This window comes from Poecile atricapillus, chromosome W, assembly GCF_030490865.1.
Source record: "Poecile atricapillus isolate bPoeAtr1 chromosome W, bPoeAtr1.hap1, whole genome shotgun sequence".
NCBI classification, from domain to species: Eukaryota; Metazoa; Chordata; class Aves; order Passeriformes; family Paridae; genus Poecile; species Poecile atricapillus.
In genome coordinates this window covers 21,702,254-21,721,832 of record NC_081288.1, presented here as the reverse complement: position 1 = coordinate 21,721,832, position 19,579 = coordinate 21,702,254, and the positions used below count along the sequence as shown (strand labels likewise).

Below are 19,579 nucleotides of genomic sequence, written 5' to 3'. Positions count from 1 at the left end.
CTTGTCTAGATTCTACTTTTTTGTCATTCCCTTCCCAATCTCACAGGGCAAGCAGGAAGTAAGACAGGACAAGGGGAAAGGCTCAACAGAACAGGACTGGCAGAAGGAGGAAGAAGGCATGATTTTGTTCAGTGAGAACCATCAGTGAGAGTCCCCATACCTTCCACTTCTAGTCTGACTAAAATGATGGCACTTTACAGCATTGTTCTGCCATCATTTAAAGCATGCTTCTGAGTGACTGTGATGGAGAGCCAGGAGTGTGAAAACTACCCAGACAAAGGCATTTAATTAAAAGATGGGCACCTTCTAAAGACTTTGTGAGTTCCTAGAGGATGAGGACATTTCTTGGCCGCACTGGTGCCATGGCTGCTGAGCAGGCAGAAGCAGTGGTGTACCACAATGGTGAGTACTGCGAGCAGGGCAGTTGTGTGTCCAGATGCGTGACCATGCCTGAGCCTTAAATTTAGATATTGAAAGGAGTGTGAGAGCAGCTTTCACCATGTATCATCAGAAAAGTGGCACAGGTCAAAAACCTTCACTGAGATTTTTTTTTTTTTGACGGCAGAATTCACACACCAGCCTTCTCCCTGTAAAATTTAAAGTGGTGAAGCTCCATTCAGCCGGCTGATGCTCCATTCATTCCTGCGACCTCCCAGCTGCCGTCCCTTTTCGGTGACACGTGACAAAAACCGCTCAATACATCCTAGAAGTCAGGCAGAGGAGGGAGGCCAAGGGCCGGTTCCCGGTTCCGCTGCCCGTGTCCCGCTCCCCGCGGCGGCTCTCCCGGAGCGAGCCCCTCCCCCGCGGGGCAGAGCGGAGGCTGCGGCCCGAGGCGGCCCCGCTCCTCTCGCCCGCTTTCACTTTCGTTTCCGTTTCCGTCGCTTTCCCGGGCGGGGCTCCCCGGCCATGGCGCTGGCGACCCAGGCTCTGCAGGTGCTGTGCGCCAGCGGCGGCTCCCTGGAGCAGGGCGAGCTGCGGCGGCGGATGCCGAGCCGGCCCTCGGCCGACTGGCTGGCGGCCGTGCTGCGGGACGGGCAGCGCTTCACGCTGGTGCGGCGGCCCGGCCAGGCGGCGGAGGCCGAGGTAGCCGTGGTGGTGGCCACCAGCCCCCTGCGGCTGTGCCCGGAGCACGGCGCGGGCTGCCCGGGGCAGTGCGGGCGGCTGCACCTCTGCAAGTACCACCTGAAGGGCTTCTGCCGCAACCAGCTGGCCAGGTGAGGGGCGGGGAGGGCGCCTTCGCGGGGAGCTCGGCCTGCAGGGGAAGGAGCTCTCAGCAAAGGCCTTGCATCCCTTTCCGCCTCGGAAATGCTCATTGCCCGTCTCCTTTTATTTTATTTGCCTACGTTGTTGCAAAGGAGGCAGACACGGGCGGTGTTGTTACAGCTTTGGGTCGCAGCACTTCCTCCCCGTCTCATCACCCTGGCGCTTCCCTGCCCGTGAGCAGGGCCATGCCAGGGGAAAGCTGAGTGTCCCCTCATGGGATATACCTGGGGAATGTGCTCAAGCTGAGTGTCCCCTCATGGGATATACCTGGGGAATATGCTAAAGCTGAGTGTCCCCTCATGGGATATACCTGGGGAATGTGCTAAAGCTGAGTGTCCCCTCATGGGATATACCTGGGGAATATGCTAAAGCTGAGTGTCCCCTCATGGGATATACCTGGGGAATGTGCTAAAGCTGAGTGTCCCCTCATGGGATATACCTGGGGAATATGCTAAAGCTGAGTGTCCCCGCATGTCCCCGTGCTGCCGGACCCGGCGGGATGTACTCAGAGGCTGAGAGGGAACGATGCTCTGGAGCTTTGGTGGTTTTGTGGTTATGAGCTGCAGGTCAAAAATGCCGATACTGTCAGAGTGCAGTAAGGCTATAATGACTGTGAATAAGAAGTAGCATGGCAATTATCCTCAGAGTAATTATGTAATCTGCTTTGCAAATCACATAATGGCTTTATAGAGGAGCAAAGTGGATTTTTCTGAAACTAGCTAATATGGTGTGCTTTTTCAACTGTTCAGTGTAATGCCTGTGGGGTAGCAAAATAATGCCAGTCATTTTGCTGTTGGGTTTCTTGAGTTCTAGGAAGGGATGCAGGTTTGTTCACAACTTCTACTCAGACCACAATCTCAGTGTTCTAAAGCAGTATGGACTTGAGAATTTAAACCGTGATGAACTTTGCCAGCTTCTGCTTCAAAATGATCCTTCCCTCTTACCAGAGGTGAGTGTTACTCTGACAGCTTCTTAGCCTCATGTTTCAGTGAGCATCATAAAGTGGTATATGCTTTACAGAGGTGGAGATATTTGGTGTCAATTTAGTTAGCTTAATGGAAATCTAAAAATAAATCTGCATCCTCTGCTTTCACCCGTGGTGGATGGACCCTAGTTGGCACCTAAGCTCTTGAACAGTCCCTCACCCACTCCTCATGCCCCTGTCACAAACAGAAGAGGTGAGCATTAACAAGAACAAAAGTGACAAAACCTGTGAATGGAGATAAAGACAGTGTAGCAAATGGAGGACAGCAGGGAGAAAACTGTTGCAAAGGAACACTTTTGCTTCACCACCTCGAAGCAGATTGTTGCCCAGGTATCTGAGCAAGTGCTACTTGTAAGAAGGACCCACCTCCCTCCTCTTTCACCTTCATTCTGTATTTTCTCCTTTTTTTTTTTTTTTTGAGAATGACATTATGTGGCATGGAATATCCCTTTGGCCAGTTTGGACTATTTCCTATATTTCCTAGTTTTAACTGGAATAGAGTTAATTTTTTTTTTGTAGTAGCTGGTACAATGCTGTGTTTTACATTCAGGGTGAAAACAATGTTGATAACACACCCATGTTTTAGTTTTTGCTGAGAAGTGCTTGCTCTAAGTCAAGGACTTTTCAGCTTTTCATACTGCCCTGCTAGCCTGTAGACTGGGAGTGCACAAGAAGCTGTGAGGGAATGCAGCCAAGACAGCTAACCCAAACTGGACAAAAGGATATTCCATATCACATGACATCATTCTGAACAGAAAAACTGGGGGAGGTGGCTCAGGGGTGGTGGCACACTGGTGGGGACTGGCTGGGCTTTGGTCAGTGAGCGGTGAGCAGCTGCATTGTGCATCACTTGTTTTGTCTATTCTTTTGTCATTGTTATTATTTCCTCTTCATTTTATGCCATATTAAACTGTGTTTATCTTAACCCTATGAGTTTTAGGTTTTTTTCTGATTCTTTTCTTCATTCCATGGAGGGAGTGAGCGAGAGGCTGTGTGGTGTTTATCTGTTCTGGTTTTGGCTGAGATGGAGTTAATTTTCTTACCGGTTTTCTTACTGAACAGGGCTGTGTTTTGGATTTAATATGAGTTGGCAGCCCTCTGATGCTGTTGTCAAGTAGTGCTTACCTTCAGTCAAGGACTTTTCAGCTTGCCCTGCTCTGCCAGTGAGGAGGTGCACAAGGAGCTGGGAGGGAGCATGGCCAGGACAGCTGACCCAAACAGACCAAAGGGATGTGTTATCAACACTGTTTTGGTCACAAACCCAAAACCTAATGTCTGCTATGAAGAAAGTTAACTTCATCCCAGCCAGATCCAGTACCTCTTACCATCAAATTGGGGTCAAAAAAATTCCAAAACTAGAAAATCAAAGAGGTGTGACTTAGCACTAAATGGGAAAACAAGAAGAAAGAATAAATGTTTCTTTCAAAAGCAAATGTATGCACATAACTGTAAAAAACTAACAATCATGGATTCAAACAGTCCAAATGAGCGCATTGTACTTTGATCTCTAAATTATTTTTTTTTTCTCCTTCCCAAGGTCTGCTTGCATTATAACAAAGGTGATGGACTTCATGGATCTTGTTCTTTTAAAACATCCTGCACCAAACTTCATGTTTGTCAGTACTTTTTGCGGGGTCAGTGCAGATTTGGCAGCAGCTGCAAACGGTCCCATGACTTATTAAATCCAGAATGTTTTGAGAAACTGGAGAGACAGGGAATGAGCTCAGACATTATTGAGAAACTACCTTCCACTTATAGAAACATGTATGACATTAAAAATGGCAACAAAAATGTGTATGACATAGAAGATGCCATGTCTTCACCATGCAAAGGTAAATAATATCATCTTTTGAATACATCAGAATATATCATGGTAGTGAATTTAATATTTTCACTGGTGTAATTAAGAAAACTGAATTTACATCTTGATTTGTCTTTTAGGAGGGACCTTGTACTTATCTCACTGACAGAGATCTTTGTCTTGACAAGTGAAGTCAAGAGAGGTCCCTGAGAAATAGAGTGCTGATGCTTAGGAAATTCTTAAACTTGGGGTTAGAAAATCATTACAGGAACTGGAAGTAAGGAGCTCATAATTTTTGAGTTTTTCAGGCAAAATACATAAAGGTAGGGACCTGTTTAAGAATAGGAGTAGTGATTGTCTGATTATAAACTATTTAATTGTTTTTCTTTAATAGAGTGATTGCCTAGCACAAGAATTCACGAATAGCACTATCCTAGTTACTTCTTACAAGTATAATATTTTGTTTGCACTTTTCTTTTGAAATTCTTTAGAATTGTAAGTTAATTATAGTTTAGCAGGGAAAAAAAAAAAGACTAACAGAATGGAGAATTCAAGTGTGTATGCTCATCTCCACTATTCTGTCAGCAGGTCCTTCTTCTTTTTCTTAAAGTTCTTTAATTTACAGAAGTATCAGATTTGGAACTTTGTATTTTATAGTGCAACTGTAATCAGCTGTATGGAATGCACAGTTAATTCAGGTCCATCTGGAAGTATAAAGGCATTGGATTGTATTCTCAAGCTAAAAACTGTATCTGAGGAATTCAGCAGTTATCAAATTTGGAAAGGAAGGATACAGGGAGGGGACTTTGAGGATACAAGTTTATCAAAGGCATCCCTGTCTTTCTGCAGCTGAGTGCAGTTAGGTAGTTACAAACATTGCCTTTAGGCATCTTCCCTAGGGATAAGAGGTGTTGCTGATACAAAGGGTACTCATAGTTATAATTCCCCCTCTAGATAAAAAACCCAGCACTGGACGGGATTCCTCAGCTACAAAGGACGATGAATCAGAACAGATATGTTTACACCATCTGTACAGAAGCTGTAGCTTTAAAGGTAAGTTGACTCAAGTATCAGTACAGACTGTGTCAAGTCCAGCCTGTTTTTCTGTTCTCATAAAGTAGAAGTGATAGACATCTTTCACAGAAGGGGGAAACTTCAGAGTTTATGCTTATGTTTTGTTAAATCTCACAAGCTGTCTTGAGTGCTGTAGGAAAGTGTTTGACCTGGCACACCAAACAAAGGTGTTTTGTTTTGCTCTGGAATCTGCCTGTGCTGAAGATTGGCTACTCTACCTGTGTTTACCTAAGGGATTGCTGAATGATTGAGTCCCATTTCCAACAGGAAAGATACTCTGAATTCTACATTCTCCATAGTTTCTTGTAGTACTCTTCTGTTCAGCCTGTCTTACCTGTCTCCCTTTCAAAATGTTCTAAGATATCCAGGAAAAAAGCTGCTTTTCCAGCTTGCTGCTATATATTTTTGTCATCCCTTTTCTTCTTGACGATCTTGACCTGTGTACTGAATACCTGCTCATATGAACAGTGTGGTGCAGTTTCTCCTTGAATTTCCTTGTGGTTAAGTTTCCTTTTGTTCCGCTGTGGAAATTGGCCTCAGGTTTATGCACGTGTGCACTGGTGATGTCACCTTCACTGAGGAGTGACTGCACACTGACTCTTTGAGCTCTGAGTAACACTTACCTGGCTCACTGCTACCATTGCTCTTCTTTGTGGGGCCTGGACCTCTTAGAGACTTAGTGAAGGGCAAAGGACATTGAGACTGAAGGAACGATATCTGTGTATTTATCAAAAGAGAGGAAAAGTGATGGTTGTTAACTGGGTTATATTGGAAGGTGTGTGACCTAGACATGGTGTAAATAGTATGGAATAAGTGGTGGATACAGCCCTGCTTTCAGCTGGGACAGAGTTAATTTTCTTCCTAGAAGCCAGTACAGTGCTGTGTTTTAGACTTAGGATGAGAATATCATTGATAACACACTGATGCTTTAGTTGTTGCTAAGTAGTGCTTACCCAAGCACTTGACTGAAAAGTCAACAACTTTTCAGCTGCCCATATTTTGCAAATGAAGAGGTGCACAAGAAGCTGGGAAGGTGCATGGCCAGGACAGCTGACCTGAATTTGTCAAAGGGTTATTCCACACCATTAGAACATCATGCTCAGCATATAAACTGTGGGAGTTGGCTGGGAGGGGCTGATTGCTGTTTGGGAATGGGCTGGTCATCAGTCAGTGGGTGGTGAGCAATCATAGTGTGCATCACTTGTATTTCTTGGGCTTTATTCCTCTCTCACTTTTTGTTAGCTTCCTTATATAGATATATTCATATATACAGATATATATACTAATATATATATAAATATGTATTTGTAGATATTCTTCTACTTACACTTACTGTGTTGTATTTTATTTTAGTTTATATCTAAACTGTTCTGATTTCAACCCACAGATTTACCTTTTTCCTATTTTCCCCAACTCACTGAAAGAAATGGAACTAAGGGGCTGTGTTGTACTTGGTTACCATCTGAGGTTAAGCAATGACAGTCCTTCTCCTGTCTTAAAACGAAGCACTGCTGTGTTTTGGATTTTTTCTCAGTAATACCACTTTGTGATTTAGTGGTTAATCATAAATACACTTTTTTTTTTCTATTTATGAAATAATAGCCTTGTATAAGCCTGTGATCTTGGTTCATTTTTTGTCTCTGAAACTGAGAATGATCTATGAAATTTTAATGTGCAAAGAGAGTTTAATAAGTACAGAAGTTGAACTTCTACCTAAGCCCAAAAACTCAAGTGTTGCTTGCTTATGCTGAAAAATTCTGAACTACTGTGTGTAATGGTTCTGTAGGTGAACAATTTCCCTAGCTATCCTTTTGCTGATTTCACCAGCTGGCTATGAAGCCCTGAAATGCTGGAGTTCTCTCATAGCTTGTCAAAATAATGCATCTCCTACTTCTTTTTTTTAAAAAAACTTTTACAGGAAAGTGTACCAGAACCCATTTTCACTTGCCATATAGATGGCAGTACTCTGAGGGTAATACCTGGAAGGACTTCATGAATATGGAAGAAATAGAAAAAGCATATTGTGACCCAAAAAATGTCAGGTATAAACTCTTATAAAACTTCATAATGTTTGGAGTTTGCTATATTGTACCAGATCCTTAGTGGCTATAAATTGCTTCAATTCTATTGCAGTCATTACATAAGTAGTTTCATTTGGCATTCTTCTACTTATCTCACTTTGCATGAGATTTGCCCCTCCTTTGCCCACAGTCTGTATTGTGGAACTGGCAGAATACCTGGAGAGAGAGAGAAATTGAGAGATACTCTTGGGAGCAGAGCATGTGAATAATATGGAAACACCTTTCAGAGTCTGGAACTGGTCATATAGCACAAAGAGAGTATTGGAAAGGGCTCATACCAGTATGCCATGTCCCATGCTGGAAAATTACCTGTTCCAGGCTCTTTGAAGCTCTTCTTAAGTTATGTCATCATTCTCTTTAGAATATAGTTGGTCAGCAAGAAGAATCTGGTGGTGCCCGTTTTCCACTGTTTCTGTTCATCTTACATAACTCACTAATTTAGGAGTGGGTTATGTTTATTGCCCGTAAAACCACTGTGAGACATAATACTGTAATGCAAAATATATACAGACACGAAACAGAGCTAGCATACAGAGTTGTGGAAAGTGCAAAGCACACATTGTAGTGAAAAGTGCACCTTTGTGTTGTGCTTTTGGGTGAGATTGACCTAATTTGCAAATTTGTAGTGGCTTCTGAATCTATGAGTAAAGCTTCACAAACAGTTCTGATTTTTTTTCCTCCTTTTTTTTATAGATTTGATTATGCTCTTGCTCATGAAAAGGTCTTTTTCCCATTCTGTGTCTGTTTTGCCAATATGCGCTGCGGGTTGCAAAAAGTCAGACGTCTTTCTACAGCCTCCTCTGTGACCAAACCCCCTCACTTCATTCTTACAACAGAATGGATCTGGTACTGGAAAGATGAATATGACACGTGGCAGGAGTATGGAAAACAAGTAAGTGTGGAGAAATGAGGAGACTCCTAACTCTGTATGAGAAATGCAGAACTACTGAAAAGTGCACAGTGTTTATATCCTCCCCCTCTTTTGTCACCCTCTTCCTGTCACTCATACTTGACAGATGGACATTAAAGGCCTCATGGGGTCTTTTCCCCAGTTTTTGATTGGTTCAGGTAGGGGACTGATCACTAATGAGTCAAATATTATCAACAGATAACTATTCAGTGAGTCATGTCAGATAGGATAACATTAATAATACATTCTTTCCATTGCTTCTGAGAAAAGCCTCCTTTGAAGTCCCAGAAGTACTCTGCCATCTTTCTTGGTCTAGTTGGTGAACGTGTAGTCTGTCCTGGTTTCAGCTGGTTGGAGCTAATTTACTCCCTGGTAGCTTGCACAGTGCTGTGTTTGTATTTAATATGAGAATAACATGAAGAGAACAGTGAGGTTCTAGTTGTTGCTATGTGGTGCTCACTCTAAATCAAGGATTTCTCTTATGCTGATCTATACTGCACCCACCATACATATGAGAGTTGTTGGTTTTAAAACTTGCTTTTCTATTACAGACAAGGAGAAACTTTATTTTTCTCTATTTTTGGCATGACAGAATGATCTTCATGCAGCTGCTACTATCTCCAGTGAAGACCTGGAGAAAGCTTATTTGGCTGAAAGTTCTCCAAAGCTGACCTTCAAAGCTGGAAGACATGAATACGAAATAAATTTTGTGTGTAGGTTGGATTTGCTTTGTTCTTCTGTTTTGTCCCTCCCTCCCAGGTCTCTTGTGGTTTTGAACTACCTTATTACAGGAGATAGAAGAGAGAAATTTGGACTTTGTCTTGCAATGCTTACAGAGACAGAGCTTCTATCAAAGTTCTCAGGATAACAGCTATTTACATAAGCAGAGTGACATTCTATTCCTTCAAAGCTTTTAGTTTTGAGAAGTTCTTGTGCTAGGTTTCAAAATGTCTCCCAGAAAGTCCAAGTATGACACTGATGCTCTCACAAACACAAATGGTGAGGGACTTCTAGAAGACTTGACAAGCCAGCTTCTGCTCTACTTTAATCACTGGTTTGCTGGAAAACAAACACTTGGACAAGGTGTAGGGGTCCAGACAGTCCTTAGCATTGCAAGATTTTTGCAGATATTTTCTTTTCATCGTGTTTGAAAAGGCTGAGAAAATACCTTGACTATGTCAAAGTAGGAGGAAGTGTTTCCCAAGAGTTCAGGAAATATAATCCACTTGTGACAGCACTGTTCTCTCAGCTGTTGCCTTTCCTGGCATCCTTCTCAAAAATTATGTAGAACAGTGGTGGAAATCAGTCTTCCTGGACTGTCAGTTTCATGTAGTTGTCTTTGATCCAGCTCTCCATTACTATCTCATTCTGCATGAAGAAAAGCCAAACAAAAAAACCCCAAACCAAAAAACCAGAAAGGGCACGTTATCTGCTGTTTGTGAGTAAATCAGTTGTCCTGCTTAGAAGCGAAGATTGCCTAGGGAATCAATGCCTTTTCTAAGGTTTGAGCTTTTTTTAGTAACTTAGGAAAATATATACAGTGTAGATGTCTTCCAGAACTTAATTTCCATTCTTGGTAGTGCCAAGAGATTTTTTTTGTTTGTTTTTCTGTGTATGTCTCTGTGAAGATGAGGCCTCATTGTCCTGGCTGGTACTGACTCTTAATTGTTAGTATGATATCACAGTAGCTGCAGAGGTTCTAAAATCCAGAAGGAATGCTGCTAAAATTCAGGTTCCTGTGACTTGTTTCTCTCAAGGTCAATAAAAATAAATGGTCTGTGATAGATGTTGGGTTCTGTTTACAGGGTTTGAAATCTACAACTAAATGTGGGGAAGAAGTATCTCTGTTGCAAAATGAGGAGGAAGGAGCCTTTTTGTCAATGTTTCTGACAAAACAACTTAGTGAAAAATCTGGCTGCAGTGTAAAGGCTTTTAAAAACATCTTTGATTGTTCATGGGATTTTCTTTGTTTGCTTTCCCAGCCATGATGCAGAAAAACCTTCGCTACAGAACAGAAAGGAAGATTTGCAGAAGACCTAAATTTGTCTCTCCAGCAGAGGTGGAAAAGACAAAAGCCAGGTAAATCACAGCTGCTCATTCTGAGGTGATGGGTTTAGTGCTTTGTGAATGCTGAGTCCTCCATGGGCGCAAGTAGGGTGAAGAAGTAGCTGTTAAGGCAATTGTGAAAGACATGGAGAGGGAAAGGGACATACCTTTCCTACAACCATGTCTTGCCAGGGTAGTGCTGCAGCCTGGCCAGCAGTTTTCAATCACTCAGGAGCCTCTGCGGTGGAGAAAATTTGGGCTTGGCTACAGAAGTATGGAAACATAGGAGATAATTCAACATGTAGCAATGTGTTTATATGTACTAGCTCTTTCTGAGATGAGTAATTTTCAAAGCTAAGTGCAAGTTCAGAAAAACTATTTTGAGAGCAGCCAGATAATCTGAAAGGAAAGCAGTAGTTGTTAAAGGCAGAACAAAAGATGGGAGCCTGCAAGGAGCTAGAATTGCATGTAACTCCCAACTTGCAGCACACAGTCCTTGCTTAAACACTGAAAAGGGCAGCTAAACACACCAATTAAAACTGGGGTGGAAGTACAGGGAAAGGGCTGTATCTATCCTGTTTCTGTCATACTGATGTGATACTGGATGCATTTGTATTTACCTCCCCCAGTGTAGCAGAGCTTTTATATATACATTCAACTCTGCAAGAGAAATCCTTATGTGTTCAGTTCAGAGTATATATTTCTTTTTTTCTTGTTTGGCATCTTGCTTCATGACATAAGTCTTGACACGATGACTAGGAACAAATATTTTCATGTGCTGAAATGACAGTTTTGAAATAGTTTTGAATATGTTCAGTTGCCTATATTCTCCCTAAGCTTGACAAAAATGTTTAGTACATAATGTGTGCATAAAATGTAATGTTTAGTTTTATTTTAATTACCTATTTGTAATGTCTTATAATCTACAGGGGTGTTAAACATACAGAAGGGTTTAAGAGCATTCCAGCTCACTGGGACAAATCTGCCCTGCCTGAACTGGGATTCAAGGTTTGGAGATTTTTAGTTTTTTTCTTTCTGTCAGTTCTGTCGTGTAATGTTTGTTCCAAGTTCAGTGTTTCTTCTGAATGACTGTTTCTATGTAGCATAATTCAAAGGTATTGGTAAATTCAAACTTGATACCACACTGGGCAGACTGGAGGTAAAACAAGACCCAAATTTAAACAAATGGCGGCAGTAAAACTGTGGCAGCAGGGACTTCCTTGCCTTGGCATATTTGCTGTGTTATGAAGACTGCTACTGCTGCCCAAAATACACAGTTTTGAAGTCCCAACATGTGCTGAAAGCATTAGAGGTAAGTGATGCCTCTGAACTTCAAAGCAGCCATTCCTTAGCTGTAGACTGTTATACATCTATGGAGAGGTGCTGAAATCAGGGGAGTTCACAAAATCCTACAGAATGGTTGAGCATGGAATGGGGAACCTCTGGAGATCAGAGACCAACCCCCCTGCTAAAGCAGGTTCACCTAGAGGAGGTCACACAGGATTGTGTCCAGGTGGGTGTTGAATATCTCTAGAGAGACTCCACAGCTTGTTCAGGATGGGACCTTTTATTATTTTGTTTACTTTTATTTTATTCACTCCAGTGGAGTCAATTTGTTTACTTTTGTAACACACCCGATGAATATATGTGTGGTTTTCCTTCTCTGACTTCCTGTCTGCTTCCACCAGCTCCTCTATCAACTCTAGTAACTGTACCTACAGAAAAGTTATCTGATGCTCAAAAATCACTAACTTGCAAAGTGCAAATCTTCAAGAAGTTGTCACTAAGAATTAGGAAAGACTGATGTTGACATTTTTTATGTTCCTATGAAAATATGCAAGTAAACTTTGCTTGCTTTCAGGACTGTCGTGTAAGGAACTAATTTTTAGTAGTGTGACCATGCTTTTCCCTAAAATTGCTCAAATAAAGCCTCTTCAATTGATTTAGAAACACAACAGACAGTGCAGTTTGTGTTCACTGGCTGTAGGGAGTATAAACTAAAAAGATCCTCTGGTTTTCTGCATCATAAATTCTCAATTCTTTTTTTATTTATGTGCTCATTTCTGATATGTATTTAGATACTCTTTGATGTATGCAAATATCTTCATATCTCGACCCAGATCTGAAGAGGGGTTGAGTGGCTGCACAAAAGCATGCAAAAGTAACTTTTCAAACTTTTCCTTGCAGCTGATTGAGCTTGACTGTTCTTCTGAGGAATACAAGAAAGTCCAATTGGACTTCCTGCGCACAATGCCCAAAGCAGCTATTAAAAAGATTTGTAGAGTTCAGAACCCATCCCTCTGGGAACTGTATCAATGGTAAGTGTAAAACACTGCTCTGGTATGCATGCATGATGTTTGTTGTTCCTGCAGTTAGCTGTATGTTCTGTGCTAAAGACAAAACATGCATTCCTGAAATGCCTCTGCTTCCACTCTCCCATTGAAATACCTACCTAGTATCAATATTTAGATAAAGAGGTATCAACAAATCCAAAACTCAGTCAAGACACAGAGCTTAGAACAGTCACATTCAGGGCTGTGTGGGAGGAATCCTTGCTCCTGACTTCTGCCAGGCCTGTGTCCGTGACAGCTTCCTTCTAGTGAGACCTTGAAGCTGGTAATGAGTCACATCTAGCACAATGTTTTTGCAGCTGGTCAAAACTGAAATAGCCTTCAAAATTACATGCTAATATAAACTCCTGTGTTCAAGGAAAAAAAACCAAAATGCTGAGATTCCTCCCTCTCTCTTCAGAGGCAGTGAATGAAAGAAAACATTTGTAGTAAAGCATTTATGTATAATGAAAATATGTTTTTGTTAGGCCTTACTGTAAAGATTTTCAGAATATACTCTGTATAAAATTGTTTCCGAGTGGCTGGAACACTGTAGGGACAGCCACTGTGGAACTGCAAAGATTCTGCTTCTCATTGCAGGCAGAAGGACCTAATGCAGAAGAGCAATGGTGGAAAGGCCGCAGATGAGCGATTTTTGTTTCATGGGACCAGTAAAAAAGACATTGATGCCATCTGTCAGCAAAACTTTGACTGGAGAATCTGCGGCCTTCATGGGACAGTCTACGGCAAAGGTTGTTTTTCAGGTCTTTCAGAAATCCTAGACTTGCTAAAAAATTCTCAGTACTCACTGCAGAGGGGTAAAGTGTACAAGGTGGTACTTGGCCAGTCCTGGGCTTCTCTCTGTTGTGATGTGGGCAACAAAGCTGAGTTTCACAAGGGTCATTTGGAGCTAAGGCACTCTGAAAGGCCTTGGCCTCTGCTTTCCTGAGTTTTTGGCAGAAAAGACAGACTTAGGAGAGGTAAGTTGCAGGGATGGTTTCTGCTAGACTCCAGGCTTACTGCTGTTCCAGTTTCCCCCAGCTCCTGTAGGAAAGCAATGTCTTGCATTTTTTTCCCCCCAGGAATCTAAATGTCATTCTGGTTACAGGCTTTTGCCTTGTTAGCAAATTAGATCCATTTACCTTGTGCTGTGTACCAGCACATCCAGTGGAATAGCCGAGACAGGCTGACTGGCTGACTACACACCTTTCTGCTTGAATACTTTATAACTCTCAGAAACATTAGAGAATCACAGGTATTTTGAGCTGGAAGGAACCCACAATGATCATCAAGTCCAATGTGCTGATGAACATTAGTAACCTCTGCCAGGAGAGGAAATGCGGTGGTTTTGGGGAAGGTGGATGTCTAGGGTCAGGAGGAAATGCTTTAGAGGATAATGATAACATTTTAAACATTTCTTTTTAACAGATGTGCTGTGGAAACTACAAAGTGCATAGCGGTCGTTTCCACTAAGAGGGACATAGAGGACAAGTGAAGGCTTTGGAAAGGCTGTTCATGAATTGCTTAATGGATTTACTTATTAACTCATTTTCACACAGTATCATTTTGCTCCTGCAGTTTTGGTGTCTTATCAACTCTCTCTTGGTGTCTTCTGCAGGAAGCTATTTTGCAAGGGATGCATCTTATTCTGACAACTACTGTGGGACAGACTCACACACCAAGACCATGTTCCTGGCACGAGTGCTGGTGGGGGAGTTCACTCTTGGTAGTTCTGATTACGTTCGGCCTCCCATGAAGGACAGCCAAAACTTCTATGACAGTTGTGTGAATAACTCTTCAAATCCTTCTATCTTTGTCATCTTTGAGAAGCAGCAGATATATCCAGAGTATCTCATAGAATACCAGACATTTGCAAGACTTATATAGCAGCAAAACCTGTCATCCTTATGTTTAACTGGTTTAAACATTTTTTTAGTTTTGGCTTAAGAGAAAAAAATTATTTAGAAGAGGCTGTGTAATCAGATAGGCGAGTGTTCAGAAACATTTTTCCTTTGTGTTTTTTGTGCAATAGAAAACAAAGCATAAAAAGACATAGAGGATGTTTTAGAATTCGTAAAATCTTGTTTCTGTATCTGTTTTTAGCAGCTTTCACATTACCCTACATTGTGAGAGCCTTTCATAAATTTATTAGAAGAAATTGCTGATGGTTGTAGCATGAGAATTGGCCATGACTGCCAAGTTTAAACAGTTTTTAGTTATTGTTTCAGGATAGATTTTTACGTGTGCTCATTGATCAGAGGCACTATCCTTCTATCTGTTTATCTTTTAAGTCAAAATTGAATAAACCACAGTTTTTTAGTAATCTGTTTCCCGTAACAGTAGACATTCAGGTGTTTGCAAACATGATTGTACAAAATCTGTGCTCAACTCATTGCAGAAATTCTTAGTAGCCCTCTTCTTTTTTGTCCCTACTTAATCTGCACCAACAAAACCTCACAAATTAAACTAGCTTGTTGAAAAAGAACAGAAACTTATTTTCATTTGTTGAGTTTCTCATTTAAAACAAGTACCAAAGATACAAGCATAAAAGGCTGCTTGGTGCTGTGTAACCCAGTTGATTTACTATATCAAATAAATACTGTATTTTACTGAGAACACAAGTTTTTCATGACTTTCACTGTGCCTACAAACAAAAGAGTGCTGGCAGGTGCTGTGGAGGAAGCAGAGGAGGCAGCTCACGCTGTTATTAAATATCATACTTAGGAGGGAGATATACTGCTTGTCCTGCTTGGTTATCAGTACCTTGTTCCTGTGGATGAACCTTATGGTTCCCTTACAGCTGTTGGGAAGGATGGTGAGTGACTGTCTCTCATTAGGTGTTCTGCCTCTTTGGGTCCATGAGATTCACAGATTTCCTGTGTTATCAAACTGTTGTTGGACTTTTTTCAGGAAAAATGTACTTGCCTAGAAAGTGGTCTTCAGCCAGAGAACTGAAACCTTTAAAATCTGAAGATTAGGTTAAATATTTAATTATTCCTATCAGAAGAAGATAATAGTGTTGAGCAGTCATCTTACATGTGTGCTATCAAAAAACTTGAGGTATCAAATATTTTTTTAAGATAGAAGTTGCTGATGCATAGAGACTTTTATCATAGTATTTACATGCTAAAGTAGCTATAAGTTAGGTATACTGTACTGCAGAAGCCTTAAGAAATACTTTGTGTATGACCTAAAAAAGCTCATATTTAGCTGCATTCTGTTTATTTCTTTTTAATTCATCTGGATGATGACTGACAGGTGTTCACTGGGTAACGATTACTTCAGCACTGTGAGCCAGGAACTTTGCCATGATTAGCTGGAGTAAGGTTGTGCAGACCCCTTTTTATGTGAATTGCAAATCTTGAAGCATGATACCTAAAGGAAGATGATAACTCCTATTTGTGTTTAATCCCAGTGTAACACAGGATAGGGAAAGGCAAATTAACTGTATTATTACTTTTGAAAAATTTGTAATAGAACATAAGTGATAAATCTCATGTCAGCAGATGAGCTCGTCAGCAAATAGTACATTCATTAAGGAGGGTAACAGGTATGAAGGAAAGCTTTCTTATGTGTTCTCTTTTCTGCCAAAACAAAAACCATGTTCATCTACATGTTAATGGCAAATGAGAATACTGGTCATATGCATTTCTTCCTCTGAACATAACCAGAATTTCAGGTAAGAACTAGAATAGATAAAGTCATGCTAATCTTCTGCCAGAAAATTGAAACAAACATTCCTTTTCAGACAAAAAGTTGAAATATTTTTATTGACATTTTTTATTGTATTTTTAAAACCTCTAACTTGATTCTTGGAGAGGATGTGTGTATGCCTGTGTGTGTGTATGAGTGTAAGTAAAACAGTGAATAAAATGCCTGGTTGTAGTACTTTGTCATCTGTTATTTCTCCATTATCACAGAAAAAGCAAAGCTGCTGTGTTTTCCACTTTTGAAACCGCAGGGGTAACTTTGTGTACAGTAAATAAACAGGTACTCAAACCAGTAAATTCCTTCTGATGGTCTTTTCTCTTTCAATACTGAAATTACAATATTTCAATACACCTTGTGGGTTTAGAGGCTGTTGTTAAGCAGTAGGAGTCCCTCTACAGGTGTTTGGGTTGCATTTGGAAATGAATAAATTAAAGAGATGTTTACATTAAGTCCAAATTTTAGGCAAAAAGTAATATTGAACCTCTTTTCTGAGTGAGGAGGATCTCTTTTGGCTACTTAAGGCAAGCAACTGGGCAGGAAGAGTGCAATAATCTGTCACTCACTCCCACGCCATGTGAGGAGAAAGATAAGCTGTGAAGGTTGTTTCCTTTTTCGGTAACGGGTCCATCCTGGCAAGACAGACGGCACAGCCAGCAGAAGCCAAACAGCTTTGCTGTGCCAGCAGTGGGGTGTGGACCTTGGGGGTTTATCAACCCTGATCCTCCACCTGCTGTGCTGGGGAGGGGGCTGGCAGCCAGCCAAAGGCAACACACTGTACCCTTTAGTGAGGGTTACCGGGAGCCAGGTTTGTCATGATCTTCTGACTGGATTTTAGGAGATGTGGGTGTCAAAATCCTGCCTAAGTGTTGGCAGGAAAGGTGGCAGTATCTGGTTTGGATACCTGCAGCCTGGCAAAGTAGGGGGTGGTGGGTGAGAGGAACTTGGGTGGATGGCACATACCAGCTACGGTGCTGGGCTTGGAAAAGGAGCTTTGCTTCTAGGATCCGGTGCTCAGAGCTGCCTTAGGGCCAAAGGGCAAGTGGGAATTGCAGAAATGCTGCTTAATTTGGAGTACATCCAGCAGCAGTTCCAGGTGGGATAGCTGTTACATGGGTAGCATTACTGGTGCTTCCCTGTTTTGCCAAGGGAAAAGACTTCATGGCCTCCATAGCTCCATTGCACTTCTTGCTTCAGGCCCATCACAAATTCATCTCCACATGCAGAAATCCTAGCGATTGAGGGAATAATCAGTCCTTGAAAGTAGCCACAGCCCCTAGTGGTGCTGGGAGAAAAATATCTTAGAAACATGAGATTTTTCAAGGTCAGAAGAAAGTGAGTGGGGCCAGTATAAACCAAGCAGTGACAGTTTATAAATCATCTTTAAATTCTTTTACCATGTTTTCTGCTGTAAACACATGGAAGAGTCTGGAATCAGGTGAAGCTAAGTCCAGGATGCTTTACAAAGGGAAATGAAAAAGTGATCATTGCCTGAAGTATCTCACACAGAGAGGAAATTCTGCAGTTCTATGCCAGGAAAGAATAGAAGGTTCCATGAAGTTCCATAATTTCTGCCACCCAACTCTTGTTTTTCTAGGAATAATGTTTTTAAAGTAAAAAACTGTGAAGGTTTTTTTCTATCAGCAGCCTCATTAAAAATACCATTTTATACTGGCAGCTTTCTGTCATCATTACAAAGACCAGAAGACATATTTAATAGAAGCTTTCCTTTACCAAGCAGCCTTTGCTTCGTATCAGCTGTCAGAGAATGACTAAAACCCTTTTGTAACACAGACGTGCCTGATTTTAAACTCACAGCTCAGCAATGCAAGACAACACACTTGCTGTTTATGAGGAAAGGAATTATTTTAAATCAGTTTCCTGGTTCCTCCCTAGACCCAACTGCTGCTGACTGAAGCATGTTGTACCAGAATGCTAAACAGTTACCATTACTTAAGGATGTAAAGCTTTGTTTTGCTATTGCAACTATAAACATAATGCTGGGGGTGGGTTTTTTCTTGTTACTGTTTTGCTTTTGTTTTGGAGGGGTTTTTGGTGCCTTTTTTTGGTGGGTTGTTTTTTGTTGTTTTTTTTTTTTTTTTTGAGAATTTTGGGTTTTTTTTTAATTAATTCTGAAACCAGTTTTACTCAAGATCAGTTTGGGACCATGTTATATAAGTGCACAAACACATGGTGGTTACAGTGATATTAGCAGTTTCTGTTTTGGACAGCTGCTGGCAATCTAGTGCCTTGTTTTTCTGGAAATGTGTGCTTCCAGAGGCTCACTGGTCCCTGCCACAGCTCACTCTGTAGGTGCATTGCTGAGCTCACAGCCAGGGTGAGGTCCAGCGCCACTGAGTGTCCTGGTACAATGTCTGTAGTGTCGTGATTCTATCACCAGCGTTTAATGAGAAAGAACAAATGGCTTGGGGCTCTTCCTGTATTACTGGAAAGTTGGCAGCCTTTTTCCTGTCTTCTCTAGCTGTCTGTCTCAGCCTGCATGTAGAACAGGGGTTGATGCACTTCCAGAAATCTGACTTCAAATGCCAAAATAATTTCTCCGTTCCATAGTGCTGCAAACTGACAGGTGAAAACACATAACACTTCCTATCCAGCAGCCTGCAGAACAGTTGAAGGACTCTTAGCACAGACTCAAGTGAGTTTACTTGAACACATACTGTCCATGTTCAACACAGATGCAGCTGGGAAAGACTCTTGGTTCATTTTCCAAGCCTGTAAAATGTGACACACACCTGCAGCCACTTCAGGACTCTTCTTTTTCCAGTGGCATCAATATTTGAAATTGTGTTGGTGGAGAGGCACCTCAGTGCATCCCAGCATACCAGTTTGATGCCAGTGCCAGCAAGAGATACACAGAGCCTGGAAAGGGTTTATAGATCAGCAGGAAGTGCAGCACAAAGGAATTCCAGCCACTCCAGCCCAATGTGAATGCCTCTCTGAAAGTATATGCAGTGTGCAGAATAAAAAATGGGGCTAGAAATGTGCACCCCTGCAGGTCTGTGATCTCACTGGCCTCACACAGACATGGTGGGATGGCTCCTGTGACTGGAGTGCTGGAATGGAAATATACAGGCTTTTGAGGAAGGGGAGAGGAGATGAGAAGGGGGTGTCACCCTCTGCCAGTGACCAGGTAGTGAGTGCATGGAGCTCCACCTGGGGATGCATGAGGAGCTGAGACCTTACAGGTCAGGATTAAAGGGAAGGGCAAGGCACCCAAGAAAGCTTGTTAAAATTCAAAGATTGCTTCCTCTGAGATCAGGAGTCATGCACCCCAACAAAGAGGAAGTGAGGCAAAAATACCAGGAGACCTTCATGGTCAAGAATAAGGAGCAAAACAAAAAAGAAGTCTACAGATGGTGG

General features: G+C 41.7%; 1 protein-coding gene across 1 annotated transcript; it reads left to right on the top strand.

The window, feature by feature from the left end:
• The first annotated feature begins 805 nt into the window (after positions 1 to 805).
• Positions 806 to 16,497, top strand: LOC131592155 (protein mono-ADP-ribosyltransferase PARP12-like). The gene is made up of 12 exons (XM_058863470.1): positions 806 to 1,214; positions 2,071 to 2,212; positions 3,786 to 4,080; positions 5,004 to 5,102; positions 7,042 to 7,165; positions 7,898 to 8,096; positions 8,707 to 8,827; positions 10,097 to 10,193; positions 11,090 to 11,168; positions 12,348 to 12,478; positions 13,091 to 13,242; positions 14,109 to 16,497. The coding sequence occupies exons 1-12, from the start codon at positions 907 to 909 to the stop codon at positions 14,375 to 14,377; spliced, it is 2,016 nt and encodes a 671-aa protein (XP_058719453.1). The 5' UTR covers positions 806 to 906; the 3' UTR covers positions 14,378 to 16,497.
• Positions 16,498 to 19,579: the final 3,082 nt, after the last annotated feature.